Source organism: Madurella fahalii, assembly GCF_045866475.1.
Source record: "Madurella fahalii IFM 68171 DNA, scaffold_3, whole genome shotgun sequence".
Classification (NCBI taxonomy): Eukaryota; Fungi; Ascomycota; class Sordariomycetes; order Sordariales; genus Madurella; species Madurella fahalii.
The window spans coordinates 3676119-3691488 of record NW_027263973.1 but is presented as its reverse complement, the minus strand read 5'-3'; the positions used below and the strand labels follow the sequence as shown (position 1 = coordinate 3691488).

Below are 15370 nucleotides of genomic sequence, written 5' to 3'. Positions count from 1 at the left end.
GTTGTGAACTTGTCGTCCGCCTCCCGCCTCCCACCTCCTCACCAAACCTCAAGCGTTCACATCCAGATCAAGGCGCGTGCCTTCACGGCTGAGGAAAACATTTTACCTTTGGATCTCAGGGGGAAACTCCGCATTAACCCTGACGATCCCGTGTTACATCGGTCCGGCCGGTGTCTTGGCTGTCCCTTTGCACGGCCATTCGGTTTCCGAACTCAGGTGGGTCCCCCAACCCAGCCGAGGCTCGGCGCGGAGACCGAAATATTGGCACACCGCCGCTCTGCTCCACAGCAAACCCGATTTTCAATTCCTCAGTGATACCAAAGGTCCTGTCCGCCGACCCGCAGAATGGACGCGACCTCCGAGTCCCGCCAAGAGCGCGTGGCCATCATCGGCACCGGCTTGGCCGGACTCACCACCGCTTATCTCCTCCACAATGATGCTCGAAAACGGTTTGCCGTGACGCTTTTGGAGCAGGTAGGCCGCTCCCTCGGCCGACGCGAGCCGCTACTTACAGCTTGCAGGCTGACACGCTCTCGTTCGACTCGGCTTCCGTCGCCGTCAAGAGCCACAAGACGGGAACGATCGAACGTGTCGATCTACCGATGCGTGCATCTGCAGGCGGGTACTATGCCTACCTCAATCGGATGTACCGCTATCTTGACGTGCCCATGCATCCCGTTCGCTTCCTCTTTGTTTTTGCCAAAGCTATGAAGCAGACAGGGGCCGGTGTTCTCAATACTAGCACTCAAGAAGCGCCTCCTTCACCCTCCGCGGCCGCTTCAGCCATCCCTGGAGGGTATTTCATCCATGCCTCCAACCACCACCAAATGCCACCGCCCTGGCCATCCAACTATGGTCTGTGGCGATACATGGCCGAAGTGCTCTACCTCATCATCTGCCACACCTGGTTCACAGCCGCCTGCTTCCTCATCAAGCCCGCCACGTCCCAACCCGAGACCTTCGCCCAGTACCTCGACAGGATATGGCTTCCGCGCCGCTACATCACGCACTACATCCTTCCCTTGATGAGCAGCGTCAGCACTTGCACACACGCCCAGCTCCTCGCCTTCCCTGCAAGTGATCTCGTCAATTACATCAAGCTGTCCCACAACCAGCAGCATTACACCGTCTGCGGCGGCGTGCAGCAAGTCCAAGCACGTCTGGCCCACGGGATCGGGGACATCCGGGTGCGCTCGCGCGTGCTGCAGGTCGTGCCTCAGCCCGCAACGAACAGCGTCCTCGTGCGGTGGCAGGACACGGCCAAGGCCACGACCTCCGGGAGCGGCGCCGCCGGCGAGGTATACGAGGAGCTCTTTGACCGCGTGGTGCTCGCCGTGTCGCCCGATGTCGCCGGCCGCCTCTTCCGGCCGCTGCAGCCGGCGTTGGACAAGATCCCCACCGTGTGGGTGGAAAGTTCGGTCCTCGCTCCGTCGCACTCCTTCTCTTCCTCCTCCCCCCCCTCCTCCTCCTACTCCTCCCTGGCACCCACCCATTCGCTTGTTGATGAGACGGACTATCGCGGCCAGCCAGCGGCGTGCATGCATCACAACCACCACCACCATCACCACCATCACCACCATCACCACCAACAACAACACCACCGTGGCGCGGAAATCGACCCGGCGCAGGTCATCACCCTCCGCACGCTTTTCGCGGGCGCCGAGTCGCGGTCCGAAGCGTTGCATACCATGCCGAGCGGGGTGGTGGTGAGCACGTGCGCGCTGGACGCCGGGGGCGAGGGCGAGAGGAAGGGGGCGCTGAAGACGGCTGGGTTTACGAGGACGCTGCGGACGGTGGAGAGCCGGGCGGTCGTGCAGCGGATCATGGGGCGCGGCGGCAGTAGTAGCACTGGTAGCGGCGGCGGGGGTGAGGGATGGGCGAATGGCCAGGATAATGTCTGGTTGGCGGGGGCGTGGTGTTGGGACGGGATGGTCTTGCTGGAAGGGTGTGTTGTTTCGGCGATGAGGGTGGCCGAGGATTTGGGTGTTGGGGTGCCTTGGCGGGATGCTTGATGGGGGAGCCGGGGAAACCTGGGTAGCTCAGGGGGTGTTGTTGGTGGGTGTTGTAGTACAATAGTGGCGATGTATATACGTACAACTATAGCAATACACTTCGTATCTTGGTTCTCGATATGTCACCGATTTTACATTCTGTTAGCCCACTTGCACCGTGAAGCGATCCGAAGGAACCTACCTTACCTTACCTACCTAAGTACCTGCCTTACCTTACCCAACTGGGGCATAAATATTAGAAAAGTGGGTCAGTTTTGAGGTTTTCCACTGCGACTACGGTAAAGAAGGTAAGGTAGCACTGGAAGATCACTTTTCCCCGGCAAATACACATTCTCGTTCCAAGAGATCCGGTCGCGATGATGGAACGCATTTATTTAATTACCGCTTAAACTCAGCCAGAGTTCATTTTTCTAGCTATCCTTATTTGAACACCGCATCACACGGTTCACACCACGAACCGGAAGGCGGTCAACGCCAACTCCGCAATCATGGGCCCATTCCCCGACAGTCCAGAATTCGCGGCTGGACTCTTGACGGGAGGAGCTGCTACTCTCATTCTGGTGATCGCCATCGCCGTCTTTTGTTTGCAATTTAGAGACGTGTACGACCTCGACCACTGGAAGCTCAATATCTCAACACCACTACCTTCAATGTGGATGAATCTGGGTTACTGGTCAGCAGGGCTTGCCTTGTTTCTCCCATGCCTCTAGCAGCTGACACGGCGTGCAGGAAATCACCGTCGGGCGAGCCCATCCGCCACTTTGACGAAGCATGCGCATCGCTCCTCCGCGAAGTCCTCAGCACGGCGGGGCTCCTCAAGCAAGGCGGCAAGAGCACACGCTCCCCACCCCAATCTCTCGCCATCCTCGACCTGGGCATCGGCTGCGGCGACCAGACCTGCGAGATCGTGCGCCTCCTGACACAGCAGCAGAGGCGGCGCCTCGGATATGTCGGCTTGACGCTAAACCCAGCCCAGCTGCAGATCGCGGTGCAGCGTGTCGACCGCGAGCTTGCTGCCACCGCAGAGGCGGATGAGAAGGTCCAGGTGGGCCCACTTAACCTCTTCTGCATGGACGCCGCGAAACCAGAAGCCTGGCCCGACCAGGTACGATCTGCCGTCGAGGCCCTTGCGGATGAGAGCTTCGCTGAGCGATGGCTGTTGGGGCTCGACTGCCTGTATCATTTCTCGCCGTCGAGGAGGCCGATTTTGGACTATGCCGCGCGGAAACTCGGCGCGAATGTGGTGGCCTTTGACTTGCTCTTGAATGAGTCGTCGTATTGGCGAGACGTTATTTTGGCGCGGGCAGTGGGAGTCTTGATGCGCTGTCCTTGGAAGACCTTCTTGACGAAAGAGGAGTACAAGGAGCAGCTAGTGGCTTCGGGCTATGAACGGGGGTCTGTGGTCTTTAGAGATGTGTCAGAAGAGGTGTTTCCCGGCCTTGTTGCATTCTTGGACGGTCAGGACCAGAGTCTGGCAAAATACGGCATCTCGCTTGGTGGTGGCTTCAGATTGGCGAGGAAGACGTTTAGGTGGTTTGGCACTACGAAAGTCATCAGGGCTGTGGTTGTGGTGGCCCATGTGGACAGGGGCGTGGCATAACCTGGGAGCCTTAGGCTGGGCAGAGAGGAACTTGTCAGTGTAAGCAGCGGGTGGATTAGAATCTTGCGATTGCGATACTCGAACAGGCGGAATACCCCATCTACGGCGGTTGGTTTGAATAGAGCCCTTTGGCCATGTTGGAGAGATATGGGAACTGTGAGGCAAGCTTCGAAGCCAGGACGGAATCGCTACCGGGGCGGAAGAAGTTATCGTCAACAGGGCGATTCTGAGCATCCTCGCAGGGGAGGATCGCGGCGGAATTTGACTGATGGGAAGATACCAAGACGAGATGGTGGACATGAAGGGGTTGCTGGTCGAGTAACTGATATCTAGTCTAACTCGATCTTCTTATACCACCACAATCGAGTTCCGAATTGTTTTGGGTGCTGCTTTATGAAGGGAGGCTCAATGATACACAGAGCAACGGCGGCGTTGTTCTTTGTCCTAAGTAACAGTAATGGGGTGGCTTGTAGTGTACTTCATAGATTAGTCCGCCCCAAGCCTCTTCCGAGGAGTAGTGCCACCTTTTGTAGCTCTTCTGGTTTGTGTTCCGTATACTCCTCCTGGAGAAGCGGCCGCAATGTCCAGTAGACCCTCAAAACCCAAGCTCCCGACCTCCAGGGCCACAAGTGCATTCTGGGCGGACTCAAATGTCACCCGAACAGTCTTGACAGTATCGGGGCCGGTACCGCGTGCGACTATATTCGCTGTGTTTTCCACCGCAGATTTCTCATCAAGTATGACGAAAAAAGGAATCCCAACTCCCAGACGCTGCGACACCTCCTGTGCAGACTGCCTGTTGAAAGGAGATGTGAATGAGCTCACCGGCGGCTGCGACGGAGTGGAGTTGAGGTGGGAATCGGCAGCGGTAGTTACGACCACCATACAATGCTGGCTGCCTGGAACCAGCTTAGAGGCACCGTCATAGGCGTCGCTCAGGAAGGTGTCGATGACCTGGATTATCGCCAACTGTGGTGAGCAGCGACACGCGATGAAAGCTGGGTAGGAGCCTGGGAGTGAGTTACGCTGGCAGGAATGTCGGCAGTGCAACAAACCGGAAATAGGGGCATTGTTGGCGTAGGTATTTGGGACCGTAAGGGGAGTCAAAGCTAAGGTGAAAAGATTCTTCCGCTCAGGAAATTGTGGCACGTTGCCTGTAAAGCGCCGTCTTTTAAGGTACCTTAGACTTGGCTCACGTCATATGCTCCGTTGCCATCACTAAACCAGTGCATCTATGTTGCGAAAGCCACTGCCATACAAACCGGACGTGAGATAGAGCGGAAATAGTTGTACGAAGAAGTTTGACGCTGAGGACTCTCTGAGGGTTGGGAGATTATATTTTCAGTTATTCATAATACCGCTCAATCTTACTGACCTTTGCGGCCCATTTCACGAACACGGACTTGATAAAAGAATGCGAATCATTAGCTGTTAGCCACTGGGCGCCGCGTTGTTTGCCGCTGGGAGCATAAGGGTCTCTGCAGGGGCAGACACGCTAAATACAAACAGTTGCAGTCCCCATGGTAGAATACTCCTACACAAGCAGCATTGGGTGAGATTCGGCCGCGAGTTGGGATCCCAGGAGGATGTTGCTCGGTGCGTTGACTGCTGCGGGGTAACCGTCCAACAAATAATTAGACCTGTAAATCTCAGAGGACAGCAGTCGTGCTAAAGCTTGATAGTACGCAGTCAATGCAGTCCCCACTGAATAAAAAAAAGCCCCGAGATTGTCGGTGTGGATTGGTAGTGTAGGAAGAGATTTACCGATGGCGCGGGAACCGCCATGGTTGATGCTGCCCACTATGCGTAAGCTGTAAAGCACCGAACAGCGGAAAACTACCCTGGAAATTTTCACCGGGGCAACCATGGATCCGACTCCGACGTGCAGCTGAACCACAACCAGACGTGAAGTGAGGCCCCAGCACCCCGAATTGCCCGGTTGGACAGGCCTATAAAGCGAGCAAGAGAACACCGCTCGTTCCTGAACTCATCAGCCTCCTCAAACCCATCCGTTGAAAGATAGATACACTTCAAAGATGAAATCACTCACGACGCTACTCGTTCTGGCGGCGACCGTCTTTACCCAAGCAAACGCTAACCGTGGCCCGGCGCCCCCACGTCTGTCCTTACTCTTCACGGCCAATGTCACTGCTACCACGCCCATCGTGATAGGCGATCGACCAGATGGCACACGAATTGCCTACCCTTTCACCGGCGGCACATTTAGGGGCCCGCGGCTCAATGGAACACTGTTGCCCGTGGGCGCAGACTTCAGCATCCTGAGACCTGGCAACCAGTTCAGCTCGGATGGCGTTGCGGTGCTGCAGACAAGTGATGGTGCCAACATCTTGTTCAAAGACTTGGGCCATCAGTCAGGGGACTTCGTATACGGGTCCGCCACGTTCGAAACGGGAGCCGAACAATATCGCTGGATCAACACCGCCATCGCTATTAGCAGGGCTCGAGTGTCAACCGAGAACACGGGCGGGTCAGTCGAGCTGGAGGTCTTCATGGTAAGATGCTTACGCCTATGTTGAGATGTTGCTGGGCTGTCTACATACTAAATTATGCCACAGGTGGGATGAAGAAACCGTCGATGGAATCGTCCCGAACGGCTCTGCGGCCATCTATCGGAAGGGTAGAGGTAGTGAGGGCGAGACAGGGTGCTGCAATTATCAGCGTGGGAATGGAAACGATGGCAATTGTTGGCGCCCATAATTCTTCCCTGAGTACTATACCTAGGTAGTTAAAGGCAAGTAACAAGCCGTCGCCGACTACCTTGAGCAATTAGCGGGACATTGCGCCATCCACTTGCTAAGTTGATCCACTATCATGTACAAAATCGTGGTTAATTCCAGGAAAAAGTAATGGAAATTATTCATGACAGCATCCTGAGCTTATCTTAATGAGCAAAGCCTCGGTACGGTTGTTCAGGCCACATCGGGGACAGGCCGGCAGCCGTCGCCTAGGGTTCCTCACACGCTGCAATCGTCAGAACCAGCGCTCCCAACAAATCAAACAAGCCAAATCTGGCCCTCAATTTGCCTTGATTTGTTCCAGAAAAGCCAGATTTGGCTTGTTGAGATTTGACTAGGGTTCATGTCAAAAAGTTCGGTCAAGTCCGAGAAACCACACCTGAACTCGCCAACTTTACATCAACTTAACTAGACCTTGCCAAGCACTAAAAAATCCAGGAGAAATCTAGTAGAGTGAGCTTTGCCGACCTATTTGATCAGTCAAATAGTTTTTCATTTCTCCGAAGTCGGCAGTAACTGATGCTGGGTTGAATCTCGCTGTGTCGCAGGTTCCATACCAAAGGCTGCTTCTGTAAGCTTTGAGAAATAGCTACTTAAAGCGGTCCTTAAGCGCGTTCGGGTGGATAGAGTAGCGACTTTTCAGGTGGAGTTTACGTAAAACCCTTATATGCATTATAGACAATGACGACATCCCTGAAACCCGGTAGAGCAAGTCACAAGCAGGGAAGACATCCTCGACAGGGCACCCCTCTCTTCAAGAGTGGCTTCCACGGCCAAGGAGGTTTGGAAAGGCGAGTATCTCTAAGTCGAGGAGATTCTGGACTCACAACAACAAAGATAGCGGATGGAGTACCTAGTTAAGTGGGAAGGGCATAGGGTGAAGATTAAGGATCCAAGGTTGGTAGGACCAGAGTATCTAGGTACAAGCAGCACACGCGCAACGTAGGAATAGAATGCTCATTAGGAGTAGAATAGTATTCTAATTCGGCTCTCCTCCCTCCTAAGCCCTGTCCTCCGCCCTCTCCTTTATGCCTTGAGACGAGGACATCTGTACCTACGTACCCTGCTCGTTACCTTACGCGGCTCCGAAGCTTCCGGTATGCGCCAACGCCGACCCCACCCGGCCGGTTCTTACATATAGGCACGAGCACGATAGTTAGGAACCTGTTACGCATTTCGAGGAATGTCCTGAGATGCTCTAGCAGTTTCACCAGAGAACGGGAAGACCTTGGTAGGGGAAATGGCAGATTAATGACGGATTCAATTTTCTTTCCGTGTTCTTCCCAGGTAGTTCTGCGCGTAGTTATAATCCTCTTGCATCGGGCCCTAGGCTTGAAGGCCTGGAACTGCTTGCAGAGTGATAAGGTGAAGAAAAGATATGGGAGCCTTACGAGAACGGGGAGACGGAGGCGCTTGGCAAGTAAGAGGTTGACGCCGTTTGCACCGTTTTCCTTTTTTTCCAGAGATAAAAAAGCGGCTATAGAGTTATCTTCTGGGGCAAGAGGGGTCAAAAACAGGGGGGTTCAAGATCCAAAAACGGGCACCTCTTCTCCCCCTGTTAGTGTTGTCCCGTTTGAGAGAACGGTGAAACCGGCTGCGCCGCAGAACCGTCCAGTCTCGTGCAGCAAGTACGGCACAGCGGCCAATCAAGCACTGTCAATGGGCACAACCCTGCCCTCAGGCAGCAGGGGATGTGGCGAGCTGAGAACGCCATGGGCGATTCGGTCCGCGCGTTGTTACTGGGAATACGGCTGTCGGCGTTGGGCAAGGCCGCACGGGTCGCGGTCGCCGCCGACGGTCAGGGCGGGGGTTGCAGCCGGTCGGGAAGAGCACGGAAGTACCTCATCATGCGGGAGCGGGTCTTTGGGGATCGGTGACGACCACTGGGTCACTTTTCCGCAATATTTTTCTGACTCTCAACTCACCCTTTCCCCTCTCCCGAAAGCGGCAGCGACACCTTTACTCGCCCTGAGAGCCCGATGCCACACGTGGCGCCACTCACCTGCTCGGCTGCCTCCCTCGAGATCGTCAACCGACTCAACCGCACGCCCGCGCCATCATGAACCACCTCCCACTTTTGCTCCAAGCTACTAGATCTCGCGTTCCTCTGCTCTAGCCTCTGCCATCCCCGATTAATTCCGACCGACTTCCCCGATTGTCGTTGATGCAAACTTCCGGCCATGAATCCGAAACGAACGCACCAAGATGAAGAACCGTCTGCGAGCCTTCCGAAGCGGTCAAGAACCTTCGACACCGCCTCCAATGGCGGCAATTACCCAAAACACGATGCGTACGCTCCACTTGTCCATTGGGATTACACAGTCGCCTGGATCTGTGCACTCCCCTTAGAATTGGCGGCATCGCGTGCCATGCTGGATGAGGAACACCCACTGCCACCCAACCAAGCCGGCGACGACAACACCTACGTGCTCGGACGCATCGACCAGCACAACGTCGTCATGACATGCTTGCCGGGACAGTACGGAACGAACAACGCCGCAATCGTCGCGACAAACCTGAAGCGCAGTTTTCCGAGCATCCGCGCTACCTTGATGGTCGGCATCGGCGGCGGATCCCCTAGCCAGGCCGACTTGTACCTCGGCGATGTTGTCGTTGGCACGAGGGTCATGCAGTATGACATGGGCAAGATAGTTGCAGGCGGCTTCTTCCAAGTAACGGCCGATGCGAAAACCCCTGCGCGGCTGCTGAACTCGGCTGTGTCCGCGCTCCGATCGAAGCATGGACCGCACAGTTCCAGCAATCGAATGGCAAGTATCCTGCGAAGCCGACTCCCGAACATCCCGCGCCCGAACTATCCCGATCGCCTTTTCCAAGCGTCCTACGAACACCCTCTTGGGTGGCCAACATGTATTAACTGCGACCTAGAAAAGCTGCAACCACGAGGCGCACGCCTCTCTGACGAACCCAGAATTCACTACGGAGTCATCGCTTCCGGAAACAGGGTTATGAAGGACGGGAAAGCGCGGGATGGCATTGCTCAGCGACTTTCAGCGTTGTGCTTTGAGATGGAGTCAGCCGGCATGATGGATAACCTCCAGTGCTTGCCGATTCGCGGCATTTGCGACTACTCGGATTCCCACAAGAACAAGGAGTGGCAGGACTATGCTGCTGCAACTGCAGCCGCATACGCGAGGGAATTGCTGGAAGTGCTTCCGCCCTCGTCTAGAACACTCGATCAGACTCCCACATACACCACCGATGCGAACCAGCCCGATACCACCGGTAATACAAACCATTGTCCTGGCCCCTCCCTTCTCCTCTGGTATCATGCTGACTGGGGATGCGAGCAGTCGACGATGCTTCGGAACGGCGGCAACGCTTGCTAAAATGCCTTGAATTCCCGCAAATCGATGCCCGCAGAACCACTATTCGGGCTGCACATATCAGAACCTGCCGCTGGCTTCTGCAACACTCAACATACCAGGATTGGCTTGACCCCGAGAAGCAATCGCAAAATCATGGCTTCTTATGGATGCGAGGCAAGGCAGGTGCCGGAAAGTCAACCTTGATGAAGTTCGTGTACCTGGAGACGAAGAAAGTTTTCAAGAAGCCAAACATGGCCGTGGCGTCCTTCTTCTTCAATGCACGAGGCGACTATTTGGAAAGGTCTATCTCCGGGATGTACCGGTCTCTGTTACTGCAGCTGCTGCAGGAGTTTTCGGATCTTCAATCCGTCCTGGACAATACGGACGTCGTTCCGCGGAACCAACAAGACTGCCTTAACCTGAACGCCCTGAAGGAGCTTCTCCGCAACGCTGTCATGGCCCTTGGCCAGCGTTGCTTTACCTGCTTCGTCGACGCCCTCGACGAGTGTGACGAGCTAGAGGTCCGGGACATGGTCCAGTTCTTCGAGGAGTTGGCAGAGAATGCCACCAATGAAAGCATTCAGTTTCGAATCTGTTTCTCGAGTCGACCATACCCGTACATTGATATTTACCGGGGAATCTTGCTCACCCTCGAGCAGGAATCAGGACACGGAGAAGACCTGGCACAGTACGTCAAGAGTCGTCTGAGGATCACACACCGCCCGCTTCTTGAAGAATTACACTCCCGAATCCTGGATAAAGCTGCTGGGATTTTCATGTGGGTCGTGTTAGTAGTGGAAATCTTGAATAATGAGAGTAGCCACGGCGCCCTCGCTCTCAGAAAGAAGCTTTCGGAAATCCCGACCGAACTGAGCGAACTCTTCAAGAGCATGCTGACGCGCGATCAACATAGAACTGAATCGCTGCAGCTCTGCATTCTCTGGATTCTCTTCGCAAAGCGGCCTTTGAGCCCAGCAGAGTTCCGCCATGCGCTGTGGGCGGGCTTGTTGGAGCAGGGTCTGGTGGATGCCGAGCTGCCAGATGACACACACATAGATGCCGTCAAACTGGTCACGAGTTCCTCGAAGGGGCTTGCTGAGATCACCAAATCTCAGCAGCCGACCGTGCAGTTCATTCATGAATCCGTGCGGGACTTTTTGGTGAAAGAAAAGGGCATCCAGGAGTTGTGGCCTGAACTTGGATTCGACTGGGAGGGTCCTAGCCACGAAATCCTCAAGCGTTGTTGCACTACATACCTTTATCATCCAAGAGTACAGGCAATTATCACCGCGCTGGGGGGGGGGGACGACGAACGGAACGCCATGGCCGGAAAATGCTCGTTCCTGGAGTATGCCGGTCAGCAGGTCCTCTACCACGCCAATGCTGCGGCGCCTGTGGTTTCCCAAGACGCTTTTCTGACCCAATTCTTTGCTTCGGCTGGAATCAGGGTGATCAACCACTTCGAGAAGTTCAAAGCTCGGCGGTATGGCTCGCATGCAACCCCGCTCTATGTTCTGGCAGACAAAGGGCTGGGAAACCTCATTCGCACACAGATGAAAAGAGAGCTTGCGACCGACGTCTCTGGGGAAAGGTACCGTCATCCGCTTTTCGCTGCATTAGCGAACGGTCATAAAAGTGCCGTAGCCGCACTTTTGGGCGTGCCATCAAATATCTGCGATGGTGTCGATATCACTGAAGGTTTGAATTACAAGAAAGATTTGAAGCATCACCAAGGTCGGACGCCATTATCGTGGGCTGCTCAGGAGGGTAGACTGAGCATTGTGGACTTGTTAATTCAGGGAGGGGCAGACGTTAACGAAATCAATGGGAGACGATATACGCCACTCCACCGGGCTATATTGAATGGCCACGAGGCAGTTACGCGGCTTCTTGTCGATAAAGGGGCCGATGTCAACGCTCAGGATCATTCTGGAACGACAGCACTAATTCTGGCCTTGCAAAATGGTTACGAGGCGATTGTGCAGCTTCTTATCGACAAAGGGGCCGATGTCAACGCTCAGAATAATTCTGGAACGATAGCACTAATTCTGGCCGTACAAAATGGTTACGAGGCGATTACGCGGCTTCTTGTCGACAAAGGGGCCGATGTCAACGCTCAGGATAATTCTGGAACGACAGCACTAATTCTGGCCTTGCAAAATGGTCATGAGGCGATTGTACGGCTTCTTATAGACAAAGGGGCCGACGTCAATGCTCAGGATGATACCGGATGGACAGCATTGGTTTTTGCCTCGAAAAATGGTCACGAGGCGATTGTACGGCTTCTTATAGACAAAGGGGCCAACGTCAACGCTCAGGGTAATACCCGATGGACAGCATTGTCTTTTGCCTCGCAAAATGGTTACGAGGCGATTGTACGGCTTCTTATAGACAAAGGGGCCGATGTCAATGCTCAGAGTATTAGCCGATGGACGGCACTAAATCTGGCCTCGCAAAATGGTCACGAGGCGATTGTGCAGCTTCTTATAGACAAAGGGGCCGACGTCAATGCTCAGGATGATGCCGGATGGACGGCATTGTTTTTTGCCTCGCAAAATGGTCACGAGGCGATTGTACGGCTTCTTATAGACAAAGGGGCCGATGTCAATGCTCAGAGTATTAGCCGATGGACGGCACTAAATCTGGCCTCGCAAAATGGTCACGAGGCGATTGTGCAGCTTCTTATAGACAAAGGGGCCGACGTCAATGCTCAGGATGATGCCGGATGGACGGCATTGTTTTTTGCCTCGCAAAATGGTCACGAGGCGATTGTACGGCTTCTTATAGACAAAGGGGCCACCGTCAACACTCAGAGTATTACTAGACGGACGGCACTAAATCTGGCCTCGAAAAATGGTCACGAGGCGATTGTGCGGCTTCTTATGGACAAAGGGGCCGATATCAACGCTTAGGATAATACTGGATCGGCGGTACTGGTAAAGTAACGGTCTTTGGTTTTTTTAAAGCGATCTGTAAAGACTTAATAAATTTTTACTACCTCTGCTTAAATAATGGGCCTTGGTAGTGCTTTAGTATACTAACCAATTACTTTGTTTTTGCCATTGGCGCAACCAAACCCACGGCAGGTCGAGGGGGCGGCCAGCCCGGAGTGCTAGGCGAACCACGCCTCCCGTGTCTGGCCGCTCACCAAGTCCAATTTACAGGATGCTGAATATTTCCGGGCTGCCAGCTAGGTCACAAGAAACCAACTTCCAGCCCGCTGTTGGATATTCCAGTTCAAGGGATCATGCTGTTATCAAGATGACACACCACGTCGATGGCTCCGGGTGAGACTCGACGAGGAATAGGCGGCGTACGACGCCGGAGCTGATGGGGCGCGCCGACACCGTCATGCGGCGGGTCACGCCAGCGCCGCATCCCGGCAGTGCATCAACGAGACATTTGTATATCGATTACGCGGAAGCCAGGGATTGCGTGAGCTCTTGTCCGCTGGCCCAAGCCATTTTGGATTTTCACATGGATCATGGTTTTCCTGGCAGCAGCGTATCCCGTCTCGTACCATGTCTATATCCAAGACTTTGTTGACTAGTCGACCAGAACCTGAAGGATGGATGGTCCGAGCTCCGCCACATCAGGAGAAGGCGAGGAATTCCCTGGACCGTTCGGAGTCGGCGTGGGGAAGATTTGGTGCATTAATCTCTGTTGAGGTACCAGTTCAACTAAGTCCCAGGAATGTTAAAGACTGAGGCTTCTTCTACTCTTCCAGCGTAGATTCCGGGACGGCCACGGGCCTCAGTCTGCCATAAAAGTCATTTTCCTTCAAAAGTTGCAGGTGAGGTCGGAAGACAAATCTCTCGGCGGTGATACAGTGGATAAGCCTTGGGATCCCTTCCTTTCTACGTATGTACGTAGTCAGCACGCAGGACAGATGCCATCGAGTCACCAATGTGACGTTGAATCGCAATAGAAATACGATTCCTTATGCATCTAAAGGTGCGTTTCAGGTGCAGGCCGTAAGCCGCTGCAACAATGCGGGAAGTTCTGATAATTCAAAAACCTAAAGATCGTCCCGCCCCCTTTAACCGAATTTATCCACCCCAGCACACCCACGCCACTTCCACGTCGCCCGTTCGCGTCGTGGCTATCAACTCGCGTCAGACATCATATCAAAGTTTTGTGCATCTTAAGACCTGCGATAGCACCATATAACCGAAGCGAATCCGATGTCGTCAACATGCCGCTGCGCCCACGGAACGTGGCCGTTCTCATCATCCTCGTCATAACTCTGTTTCTGTGGTTCAAGCATTCCAGACCAAGTTCGGTTTCTTCCTTGCATTATCTAGTCAAGTCAAGCAAGACGTCCACAGATATCTTGAACGCCACTTTAGGGGTCCGTGGATGCTAGGGTTAGATCCAATACTACAGCAACTAACATGTGGCGCCTTAGTTTCAATCCATCTTCACCATCAACTTACCCTCCAGAACCGACCGCCGCGATGCTATGACGCTGGCGGCGGCGCTGAGTGGTCTGGATATCACCTGGATCGACGGCGTCGCGAGCACGGATGTACCCGACAAGGTGCTACCGGGGGGTGACACTACCATGAAGGGGGGAAACCGAGGGTCCTGGCGGGCGCACATGAACGCCCTGCAACGGTACAACCCACCTTAACCACACCCAACACCTGAGCCGTAGTTGACCAGCCACACACACAGAATCGTCGAGCACAACGTCACCAGCGCCCTCATCCTCGAGGACGATGCAGACTGGGACATCCGGCTCAAGGCGCAGATGCAAATCTTTGCTCACGCCGCGAGGGCGTTCACCCAGCCACGCCACCGCCGCGGCGGCGGCGACCCGCTATCGTCCCAGTACCGCGACCACCCTTCTCCCTCCGTACCCATCACCCACCTCCCCTCCCTACCCAACCCCCAGCTCACCCCCTACGGCGACGCCTGGGACGTCCTCTGGCTCGGCCACTGCGGCACCTCGTTCCCCTCCGGCGCACCCCCGAACAGCATCAACACCGCCCCCGCCAGCCCGCTGAGAGTGGCCATCCCCGCCGACCCCACCGTCCCCGCGCCGCAGCACCTCAAGCCCCACCCTTTCGCCCTCGCCGACCCCCTCGCCGAGCTCTACCCGCCGCACACCCGCGTGGTGCACCTCTCCAACGGCACGACCTGCACGCAGGCGTACGCCGTCAGCCAGCGGGGCGCGAGGAAGCTGCTGTACCGTTTCGGGCTGGCGGAGAGGCTGACCAAGGGGTGGGATCTGGTGCTGGGGGATTGGTGCGATGGCGCGTACCGTCCGTCTTCCGTGGCTGGCGGTGATGGTGATGATGATGGTGAGGATGGGGATGGGGGTGGGAGGGGAAACGGGAAGGGACTGCCCGTGTGCGTGACGGTGCAGCCGCCGCTGTTCAGCCACCATTACGGTGCCGGGGGAGGCGGCAAGTCGGATATTTCGGCGCCGGGCGGAGGGTTTCTCCGGGTTGGAGAGGGGCGGATGGGGAAAGGGATGACGCCCTATGTGCGGTGGAGCGTGCGGTTGAACATGGGGAGGTTGGTGGAAGCGGGGAGTGGTGATGTGGAGGGATTGGTGGTGGATCAGTGGGGAGAGCGGGAGGAAGGGACGCTTGGGAGATTGGGGAGTTGATGTAGTGACGGTGATCGCGTTAGGTTGGGATATAACTATACAGCCATTTTCAAGGGGTA

General features: G+C 55.2%; 5 protein-coding genes across 5 annotated transcripts; all 5 read left to right on the top strand.

Annotated features, from left to right (window-relative positions):
- Window positions 1-345: 345 nt before the first annotated feature.
- Window positions 346-2012, top strand: MFIFM68171_06552 (uncharacterized protein; the record flags this gene model as incomplete). The annotated part of the gene is made up of 2 exons (XM_071061972.1): window positions 346-474; window positions 522-2012. 2 exons carry the CDS (start codon window positions 346-348, stop codon window positions 2010-2012), a joined length of 1620 nt encoding a protein of 539 aa, XP_070918073.1.
- Window positions 2013-2500: 488 nt separating this feature from the next.
- On the top strand, window positions 2501-3612 carry MFIFM68171_06551 (uncharacterized protein; the record flags this gene model as incomplete). Its single annotated transcript, XM_071061971.1, has 2 exons — window positions 2501-2685; window positions 2742-3612. 2 exons carry the CDS (start codon window positions 2501-2503, stop codon window positions 3610-3612), a joined length of 1056 nt encoding a protein of 351 aa, XP_070918072.1.
- Window positions 3613-5648: 2036 nt separating this feature from the next.
- On the top strand, window positions 5649-6149 carry MFIFM68171_06550 (uncharacterized protein; the record flags this gene model as incomplete). The annotated part of the gene is made up of 1 exon (XM_071061970.1): window positions 5649-6149. One exon carries the CDS (start codon window positions 5649-5651, stop codon window positions 6147-6149), a length of 501 nt encoding a protein of 166 aa, XP_070918071.1.
- A 2399-nt stretch (window positions 6150-8548) lies between these two features.
- Window positions 8549-12606, top strand: MFIFM68171_06549 (uncharacterized protein; the record flags this gene model as incomplete). The annotated part of the gene is made up of 2 exons (XM_071061969.1): window positions 8549-9611; window positions 9680-12606. 2 exons carry the CDS (start codon window positions 8549-8551, stop codon window positions 12604-12606), a joined length of 3990 nt encoding a protein of 1329 aa, XP_070918070.1.
- A 1283-nt stretch (window positions 12607-13889) lies between these two features.
- Window positions 13890-15311, top strand: MFIFM68171_06548 (uncharacterized protein; the record flags this gene model as incomplete). The annotated part of the gene is made up of 3 exons (XM_071061968.1): window positions 13890-14045; window positions 14103-14311; window positions 14372-15311. 3 exons carry the CDS (start codon window positions 13890-13892, stop codon window positions 15309-15311), a joined length of 1305 nt encoding a protein of 434 aa, XP_070918069.1.
- Window positions 15312-15370: the final 59 nt, after the last annotated feature.